The following is a 10,312-nucleotide window of genomic DNA, read 5'->3' on the forward strand; positions in this document are numbered from 1 at the left end:
TTAAACAGATTTAAAATAAAAAACCCTTGACTCCATCCAAGGACCCAAGCATCTTTCCAGGTGAGGCAGAGGTTCACCTGCACCTTCCCCAACCTCATCTATTGCATCCGCTGCTCTAGGTGTCAGCTGCTCTACAGCGGTGAGACCAAGCACAGGCTTGGCGATCGCTTCGCCCAACACTTCCCCACGGTTCGCATTAACCGACCTTATCTCCCGGTGGCTCAGCATTTCAACTCCCCCTCCCACTCCGAATCCAACCTTTCTGTCCTGGGCCTCCTCCATGGCCAGAGTGAGGCCCACCGCAAATTGGAGGATCAGCACCTCATATTTCGCTTGGGCAGTTTACACCCCAGCGGTATGAACATTGACTCCTCCAATTTCAGGTAGTCCTTGCTTTCTCCCTCCTTCCCCTCCCCTCCCCAGCTCTCCCACAGCCCACTGTCTCCGCCTCTTCCTTTCTTCTTCCCGCCCCCCCCTCCACCCCCTCATCAGTCTGAAGAAGGGTCTCGACCCTAAACGTCACCTATTCCTTCGCTCCATAGATGCTGCCTCACCCGCTGAGTTTCTCCAGCATTTCAGTCTACATTCGATTTTCCGGCATCTGCAGTTCTTTCTTAAAATAAAACCCTTGTACCTTGAAGCTCGCTCCTCACAAACCGCACCAGAGGCCAGGAATAAATGTGCAGGAACGTCAATGAAAGTGGGATAGCATACAACTAGTGTGAATGGGTGATCGATGGCCAGCATGGACTCGGTGGGCCGAAGGGCCTGTTTTCATGCCGTATCCGACACTCTGGAAAGGTGCTGTTTCTGTGTCTTGATCCTGCAACGTTTTTTTTCCCTGATTTCTACCCATTTTCACAAGATGCTAAATCATCGATTACTGAGTTGACATGTCGGGCGTTTGGTTCATTGTCTCACGGAGATGTTAATGTCCTTTCAGGTTGATGACACACCTTTAACTGAACAGAGTATGGCTCAGGTAAGGCTTTTGAAATCACCCCTACCCTCCACCCCCCACGATCTCAGTTAGTCACAGAGTTACACAGAACGGAGACAGGCCCTTCGGCCCACCTCTTCCATGCCGTGCAGGTTGCCCTACTGAGCTAGTCTCACTTGCCTGAACTCTCCTTATCCCTCTCTATTCACGTACCTGCCCAGGTATCTGTTAAATGTTAAATGCCATAATTGTACCCACCTCAGGTGGCACAGTGGTAGAGTTGCTGCCTCGTAGTGTCAGAGACTCGGGTTCGATCCTGACCACGGGTGCTGCCTGTGTGGAGTTTGCATGTTTTACTCGTAATTGTGGGTTTTGTTTGGGGGCTCCAGTTTCCTCGTCATCTACTTTATCTATGTTGAGTTACTCCAGCATCAGGTCTCCCAATCTCCAGCGTTCCAGAGAAAACAATCCTTGTTAGAAACAATCATGAGAGGAATAGATCGGGTAGATGCACAGAGTCTCTTGCCCAGAGTAGGAGAATCGAGGACCAGGGGACATAGGTTCAAGGTGAAGGGGAAAAGACAAAAGGAATCTGAGGGGTAACTTTTTCACTCAAAGAGTGGTGGGTGAATGGAACAAGCTGCCCGAGCAGGCAGTTGAGGCTGGGACTGTCCCATTGTTTAAGAAACAGTTAGACAGGTACACGGATAGGACGGGTTTGGAGGGATATGGACCAAACGCGGGCAGGTGGAACTATTGTAGCTGGGACATGTTGGCTGGTGTGGGCAAGTTGGGCCGAATGGCCTGTTTCCACACTGTATCACTCTATGACTCTATGACCTGCCCAAGAGTCTGTTAAATGCACTGGGTAGAGCTGCTGCCGCACAGTGCCAGAGACCCAGGTTCAATCCTGATTACCGGTGCTGCCTGTACGGAGTTTGCACGTTCTCCCTGTGACCGTGTGGGCTTTCCCCGCCTGCTCCGGCTTCCTCCTCATCTACCTTGTCTATGTCTCCCCTCAATCTCCCGCATTCCAGAGAAGACAATCCAAATCTGTCCAACCTGTCCCTGTCCCTAATACCCCCCGGCTAATACATCCAGGCTCTGTCGTGGTACATCTCCTCTGCACCCTTTCCAAAGCCCCCCACTACATCCTGGTGGTCTCTGAGCAGCACCATGCCACGGTAACTGGTCCACATCCACTATCCCTCTCTCTCTCTCTCTCTGACCACGCTCTTGGAGTTTAAGAAGGAACTGCAGATGCTGGAAAATCGAAGGTGGACAAACATGCTGGAGAAACTCAGCGGGTGCAGCAGCATCTATGGAGCGAAGGAAATAGGCAACGTTTCGGGCCGAAACCCTAAAACATAGAAACATAGAAAATAGGTGCAGGGGTAGGCCATTCGGCCCTTCGAGCCTGCACCCCATTCAATATGATCATGGCTGATCATCCAACTCAGTATCCTGTACCTGCCTTCTCTCCGTACCCCCTGATCCCTTTAGCCACAAGGGCCACATCTAACTCCCTCTTAAATATGAAGGAAATAGGCAACGTTTTGGGCCGAAACCCGGAAGGGTTTCGGCCCGAAACGTTGCCTATTTCCTTCGCTCCATAGATGCTGCTGCACCCGCTGAGTTTCTCCAGCACTTTTGTCTACCCATGCTCTTGGGGGTGATAAGAGTTGGAACATGGAGCAGCACCACCACCTGCTGTCGGCGGCTGGTAGTGCAGTGGATACAAAAAGCTTGGCTCTATTAATACCAAGGTGTGCATCATGCCTGCATTTGTGGTGCGGTGTGGAAGTGGGAGCAGGAGGTGACCATTCAGCCCATCGAGTCTGCTCCTTCATTCAATAAGAATGTGGCTGATCCAATCACCATTTGCACCCCTTAATTGTAGTTTTCCTGCCTCCTGTTCTCACCACCTCCCCCCTTCACCATCAGACTGGAGAAGAAGGGTCTTAACCCAAAACGCCACCTATCCATGTTCTCCAGAGATGCTGCATGACCCGTTGAGTTACTCCAGCATTTTGTGTCTACCTTTTGTAGTTACAATTCTTCTGTCTCCACCTTCTGGGTTAACATAGATACATAGAAAATAGGTGCAAGAGTAGGCCATTCGGCCCTTCGAGCCTGCACCGCCATTCAATATGATCGTGGCTGATCATCCAACTCAGTATCCCGTACCTGCCTTCTCTCCATACCCCCTGATCCCTTTAGCCACAAGGGCCACACATCTAACTCCCTCTTAAATATAAATTTAAGTATAAAAAAACAAAGATTCGCTGCCTTCTTAAATATTAATTTCTCTTCATTCCTGGCCTTGGTCCACCCTGCCTCCTTGTTCCAGATACCCTGTGCAGTCTCTCAGCACCCCCTCGGATTCACTGTGTCTTTCAATAAAATCACCCCTCACTCTCCAATGGCGCCCAGCCTGCTTGCTAGCCACAGAAGCAAGTCTACGAACACATATCACAATCGCTTCACACTCACAAATCTCTGCCCCTACAGCAATACACTGTAAATGACTCAATTTTAATCATGTATTGTCTTTCTGCTGACTGGAAGAAGGCACGGAACATGTCCTTCCCACTGTACCTCGGTACACGTGACAATAAACTAAACTGTAACTGAATAGGTACAAAGCTCTCCCTCTTTCATACGTCAAGGAATGCACCACCTCCAATGTAAACCTCCTCAAAGATGGAGGTCAAACCTGCCCCTGGACTTGGCCTCACTGCGGGACCCCTTGTGGAACCGCTGGACCGATACTGACACGAGGAACTGCAGACGCTGGAATCCTGACTAAAACACTAGGTGCTGGAGGAACTCAGCGGGTCTGTGGGGGGGGGGAACCTCCTTCTTTTCCTGTCCATCTTGTCACAAATGTTGACCTCGCTGTCATCGTCCGTCCTGAAATGGACGCAAAACCTCCGGCGACAATCAGTGGGAGCCATCACTTGTTGCAATAGATGATGGTGGTAGTAGAGTTAGCCAGGGATACGCCCAGCTTCCAGCCCTGCCACCTGGACGCTTCTGCTGTGGGGCCCTGGAGGGAATGGACAGGCGACGTTTCGGGTCCCGACCCGAACAGTCCCAGTGTATTCCCTCCACAGATGCTGCCTGACCCGCTGAGTTCCTCCAGTACTTTGTGTTTTGCTTGCAGAAATACTGGAGAGCCAGTGCATTCTTTTTTCTAATGATGAAATTATTCCCGCTCCATATCGCTGCTTGATTATCTATTAGTATTGGGATTTTTTTTGTCATGTATTTCACTGCGAAAACCTACCCAAAATAGGAGGTTCTTGATTCACCCGCTCTGGGTAGATAACTCACAGCCAAAGAAACCAAGAAGTGGGAATACCTTGAAGATAGACATGAAATGATGGAGTAACTTAGCGGAACAGGCAGTATCTCTGGTGACATTTCAGGCATCTTTATTCCTTTCCTGACCCGCCAGGTCTCCCAATCCTCCACTCCACAAAGTTTGCAGTAGTCACCACCGACAAAGTTGGAAGTTGTAAATATTATTATTGTTATAGGTTGAATAAGTTAGGTCTTTATTCTCTGGAGCGCAGAAGGTTAAGGGGGGACTTGATAGAGGTCTTTAAAATGATGAGAGGGATAGACAGAGTTGATGTGGACAAGCTTTTCCCTTTGAGAATAGGGAAGATTCAAACAAGAGGACATGACTTCAGAATTAAGGGACAGAAGTTTAGGGGAAATATGAGGGGGAACTTCTTTACTCAGAGAGTGGTAGCGGTGTGGAATGAGCTTCCAGTGGAAGTGGTGGAGGCAGGTTCATTGGTATCATTTAAAAATAAATTGGATAGGCATATGGATGAGAAGGGAATGGAGGGTTATGGTATGAGTGCAGGCAGGTGGGACTAAGGGGAAAAAAAGTTGTTCGGCACGGACTTGTAGGGCCGAGATGGCCTGTTTCCGTGCTGTAATTGTTATATGGTTAATGACCGAATAAATGTTTTTTTTTGTAAAACATAAGGAGACTGTGAGGATACACTGACCGCCTGCCGTTTAATTCCTGTTGCAGGTCCTCCAGTCAGCCAAGGAACAGATCAAGTGGTCGCTGTTGAAATAAATCGGGAATCTCCCACTCTCTCTCGTCTGCCCGTCACGTCTGACCCTCGGCTGGCGTGTGTGCCTGTCCAGTGGCCGCAGGACTTGGCCAGACATCCCCACTTCTCCTCACAACCCAGCCGGACGTATTCCGACTCACTCCCAACATTATAATTCCCTCCCAAGTTCCGCATCACCCCAAGCCTCCGCCGTCGGAGTATCTTTATTTTGGTTTGTATTGGTATTGGATTATCAATGCCGAGCTACAGGGAGTTATCCAGTCAAGTTGTCCCATACATGAGTACCAATGAGCCACACACAACAGTGCAACAGTGCAACAGTGCAAAGGGAAAAGTACCAGAGTGCAGAATACAGTGTTATATTTACAGAAAAAGTATAATTTTTTTTTAAAAAGTGCAACGAATGGAAGGACCGCTCCTTAGTCTGTTAACAGCGGGGAAGAAACTGCCCCTGAATCTGGCGGTGGGCGGTTTCGAGTTCTAGTATCTTCTGCCTGACAAGGGGGGGGGTGGGGGAGACAGAGAACGACCAGGGTGTGAGTGGTTCTTGATTTTGTTTCCCAAGACAGTGTGAAGTGTAGGTAGAGTTATTTTTTTTTGGGGGGGGGATCTGGCCTGTGTGATGGACTGGGCTACAACCACAACTCTCCGCGATTTCTTGCGGTCTGAGGCAGGGCAGATGGGGGAGGGGGAGATAGGGGGGGGGGGGGGGGATTAATGATCTGATGATCATCCAACCACCGATGAGACCGGTAGCATTGAACTCAGCTGTCTTGCAACACAGCCACAGCTGATAGGAGGAGAGGAGGAATTTCTTCAGTCAGATCTGGTGACCTGTTTCGACTAAGCATTTTGTCTCCTGTTAATTCATCCGAGATAAACGCCACAATTTATAAGCCACCTTCTCCTTTGAGTGTTTTTGCAACCTGATGGACTAAGCAGTTTAGAGAGATACAGCGTGGAAACGGGCCCTTTGGCCCATCGAGTCCACGTCAGCCAGCGATCACCCGTTCACACTCGTTCCATGCTATCCCACGTTCTCATCCACTCCCTACACACTAGGGCCAATTAACCGACAAACCCGCACACGTCTTTGGGATGTGGGGGGAAACCAGAGCACCCGGAGCAAACCCACGTGGTCACATGGAGAACGTGTAAACTCCACATAGACAGCACCCGAGATCAGGATCAAACTGGGGTCTCTGGCGCTGTGAGGCAGCGGTTCTACCTGCTGCACCACTGTGCCGCCCAGCCCCTGCTGGTGAGGCTGGCCCAGCCATGCATCGCTTTCTTGCGACTAGCCCTGGGATACCCCTTGGCAAACTCTCTACCCTGTGTGTTCCCTGGCAGCTTAGATACGGGAACATCAGCGGGAACTGGAGTCTGTGTCCCTTTCTCACTGTGGCTGTCTAGTCTAGTCTCGTCTAGTCTAGCCTCATCTCGTCTCTTCTCGGGAACTGGTGCCTAATTATGATCAGGTGTCGGTGGAGCGTTGAAATCACCAAAATGCACCTTTTAATTAAAGTCCATTTTTCCAATCCTGTTTAAATCTGTCTCTCTCTGAAGTCCCTGGCCTATACCCGTGTGTCCATGTGGGCGGGAGGTGAGTATTCAGCCCTTCCTGATGGTCGGCTGGTCTTCAGAGCAGAAGAATTCTCCCACTCATAGGCTCTGGCTGGTCAGTGGTGAGGCCTTGTCCAACGGTGATCGAGGAGAGAGCTCGGACACAGTGTCCGTAGATCAAGCAAAACACTAAATGCTGGAGGAACTCAGCGGGTCAGGCTGCATCTGCGGAGGGAACGGACACGAGATGTTTCTGGCCGGGACCAATAAACAATAGGTGCAGGAGTAGGCCATTTGGCCCTTCGAACCAGCACCGCCATTCAATGTGATCATGGCTCATCATCCCCAATCAGTACCCCGTTCCTGCCTTCTCCCCATATCCCCGGACTCCACTATTTTTAAGAGCCCCATCTAGCTCTCTCTTGAAAGCATCCAGAGTATCTGCCTCTGAGGCAGAGAATTCCACAGACTCACCACTCTCTGTGAGAAAAAGTGTTTCCTCTTCTCCGTTCTAAATGGCTTACTCCTTATTCTAAAACTGTGGCCCCTGGTTCAGGACTCCCCCAACATCGGGAACATGTTTCCTGCCTCTAGTGTGTCCAAGCCCTTAACAATCTTATATGTTTGAATGAGATGCCCTCTCATCCTTCTAAACTCCAGAGTGTACAAGCCCAGCTGCTCCATTCTCTCAGCATATGATAGCCCTGCCATCCAAGGAATTAACCTTGTAAACCTACGCTGCACTCCCTCAATAGCACAAATGTCCTTCCTCAAATTAGGGGACCAAAACTGCACACAATACTCCAGGTGCGGTCTCACTAGGGCTCTGTACAACATTCTTCAGACTGATGGAGTAGGGGACGGGAAAGGGAGAAAGATTGGAAAGGAGAGATGAGGACAGGACAACGCCTGACAAGTGATTAAATAAGGTAGAAAGTGCTGGAATGTAGAAACAAGGAACTGCAGATGCTGGTTAATGCACTACAGGACACAAAGTGCTGGAGTAACAGCAGGTCAGGCAACATCTCTGGAGAACACTGATAGGCAATGTTTCAGGTCGGAACCCTTCAGACTAATCTCAGGCAAGTCATGGGTGGATATAGTGATGAGGGAAGAGGGCTATTTGTTTTGAGTAATAAGTATAGAAGTTGGGACAGTTGTATCAGACATGGATGTGGCCACATTTGAAGTATTGTGTTCAGTTTTGGCCACCATATTGTAAGGAAAGATGTTTAGCTGGAAAGGGTGCAGAGATGATTTACGAGGATGTTGCTACAGGGAGGGGCTGAGCAGGCTAGGATTTTATTTCCTGGAGTGAAGGAGGATGAGGGGGTGATCTTGTATACAGAATCCCGAGAGGAATAGATCGGGTAAACACACAGTATCTCTGCCCAGAGTAGGGGAATCGAGAACTAGAGGGCATAAGGTGAGGTGGGGGAGATTTAATGGGAACCTGAGGGGTAACTTTTTTACACAAAGGGTGGCGGGTGTATGGAACGAGCTGCCAGAGGAGGTAGTTACTGCAGCAGGCACTACTGCAACTTAAAAAAAAACATTTGGACAGGTACATAGACAGGACAGATTTAGAGTGTGGGTGGGGGGGGGGGGGGGGGGTGGTGGGTGTGGGTGAGGGTGTATGTGTGTGGGGGTGGGGGGTGTGTGTGTGTGGGGTGGGGATGTGGGTGTGGGGGGGGGGGTGGGGATGTATGTGTGTGGGTGTGGTGTGTGGGGGTGGGGGTGGTGTGTGTGGGTGGTGTGTGTGTGTGGGTGGGGATGTGTGTGTGTGGGGTGTGTGTGGGGTGTGTGTGTGTGGGTGTGTGTGGGGGTGGGTGTGTGGGGTGTGTGTGTGTGTGTATGTGTGTGTGTGTGTGGGTGGGTGTGTGTGTGTGTGTGTGTGGTGTGTGTGTGTGTGTGGGTGTGTGTGTGTGTGTGTGGTGTGTGTGTGTGTGTGTGTGTGTGTGTGTTTTGTGTGTGTGTATGTGTGGGGGTGTGTGTGTGTGGGTGGGGGTATGTGTGTGTGGGGGTGGGGATGTGTGTGTGGGGTGTGTGTGTGTGTGTGTGTGTGTGTGTGGGTGTGTGGTGTGACTTTATCTCGCATCTTGTGCATCTGCAGTGTTTTCACTTTCGCTCCGTCATCCTGGAGCTGATTTGCATTGCTTCTTCCCATTGGCCGTTGTGTAATGAGCGGCATTGTGACGTCGAGGCCGCTTATAATTATTCATGAGTGTGGGCGGGACCATGCAAATAAATCCCGGATACATCGCCGAATGTATCCGCCCCGCTGGCCCGGCATTTAAAGGCGCCGCTCCCCCAACACCAGCCTCTCCCGCCGGGCACCGTTCCTGTCCCTGCCCCCCTGTTTCTGTCTCCCTGTTCCCCTGTCCCCCGTCTCCCAGTTTCTGTCCCTGGAAAGGGAGAACAACGCCGGCTCAGCCTCCAATGGTGCAGCCAAACGATGTAAAAAGCAAGGTGTAAGAAGAAACTGCGGATGCTGGTCTACACCGAAGGATAGACACAAAATGCTGGAGTAACTCAGCGGGTCAGGCGGCATCTTTGGAGAGAAGGAATAGGAGACGTTTCGGGTCGAGACCCTTCTTCAGACCAGAAGATAAGGCTGTATTTCCCACCTCCCAATACAGCTCTCACACATTCTGTATCCGCACTTTATCGCTGCAGCAGGGCGGTACAGTGGTCGAGGCATAGGTTCGATCCTGAACTCGGGTGTTTTCTGCTGTGGAGTTTGCACAGTGACAATGATGTGTTAAAATAATAATAAACTTAGTCTGAAGAAGGGTCTCGACCCGAAACGTCATGTATTAACTTTCTCCAGAGGCGCTGCCTGACCCACTGAGTTACTCCAGCACTTTGTGTTCGAAGCCAGCACATGCAATTCCTTCCTGCACATTCTGTGCCTATCTCCAAAATAAACTAATCTCTGCCTGCACGTGATCCATATCCCTCCATTCCCTGCATATCCATGTGCCCGTCTAAAAGCTTCTTAATCACCACTATCCATCTGCCTCCACCACCACCCCTGGCAACACGTTCCAGGCACCCACCGCTCTCCGTGTAAAACACTTGCCCCGCACGTCTCCTTTAAGCTCGATGAGCATTTCTGTGTTTGCCTGTTTATTAAATCAGGATGGACACATTAACAACAACAATACAATTTAAAAAATGGAATCATATTTACTCAGCTGCACCATGCACTTACTGCCACAAGGTGGTGCAAGTTGTCCAGTGGTTGTGGCTCAATGAAGGAGGGAGCGCCGCGCTGTGGGAGGGGCGGTACTGAGGGAGCGCCGCGCTGTGGGAGGGGCGGTACTGAGGGAGCGCCGCGCTGTAGGAGGGGCGGTACTGAGGGAGCGCCGCGCTGTAGGAGGGGCGGGGGTTGAGGGAGCGCCGCGCTGTGGGAGGGGCGGGGGAGAGGGAGCGCCGCGCTGTGGGAGGGGCGGTACTGAGGGAGCGCCGCGCTGTGGGAGGGGCCGGGTTGAGGGAGCGCCGCGCTGTGGGAGGGGTGGAACTGAGGGAGCGCCGCGCTGTGGGAGGGGCGGGGTTGAGGGAGCGCCGCGCTGTAGGAGGGGCCGGGTTGAGGGAGCGCCGCGCTGTGGGAGGGGCGGTACTGAGGGAGCGCCGCGCTGTGGGAGGGGCGGGGATGAGGGAGCGCCGCGCTGTGTGGGAGGGGCGGTACTGAGGGAGCGCCGCGCTGTGG

The 10,312-nt window shown here is 51.4% G+C and overlaps 1 protein-coding gene across 2 annotated transcripts in view; it reads left to right on the plus strand.

Moving 5' to 3' along the window:
* LOC129710146 (coatomer subunit zeta-1-like) overlaps nucleotides 1-6,586 on the plus strand; it is a 28,621-nt gene extending 22,035 nt beyond the window's left edge. For both annotated transcript variants that reach the window (XR_008725644.1, XM_055656911.1), the window contains 2 exons: nucleotides 944-982; nucleotides 4,992-6,586. Coding sequence is in view for 1 of the 2 variants with exons in the window: in XM_055656911.1 (XP_055512886.1) it covers nucleotides 944-982; nucleotides 4,992-5,039 (87 nt within the window). In the remaining variant the exon portion in view is untranslated. The remainder of the gene's footprint in view (nucleotides 1-943; nucleotides 983-4,991) is intronic.
* Nucleotides 6,587-10,312: the final 3,726 nt, after the last annotated feature.

The sequence above is a fragment of the Leucoraja erinacea genome, chromosome 27 (genome assembly GCF_028641065.1).
Source record: "Leucoraja erinacea ecotype New England chromosome 27, Leri_hhj_1, whole genome shotgun sequence".
Lineage (NCBI taxonomy): Eukaryota > Metazoa > Chordata > Chondrichthyes > Rajiformes > Rajidae > Leucoraja > Leucoraja erinaceus.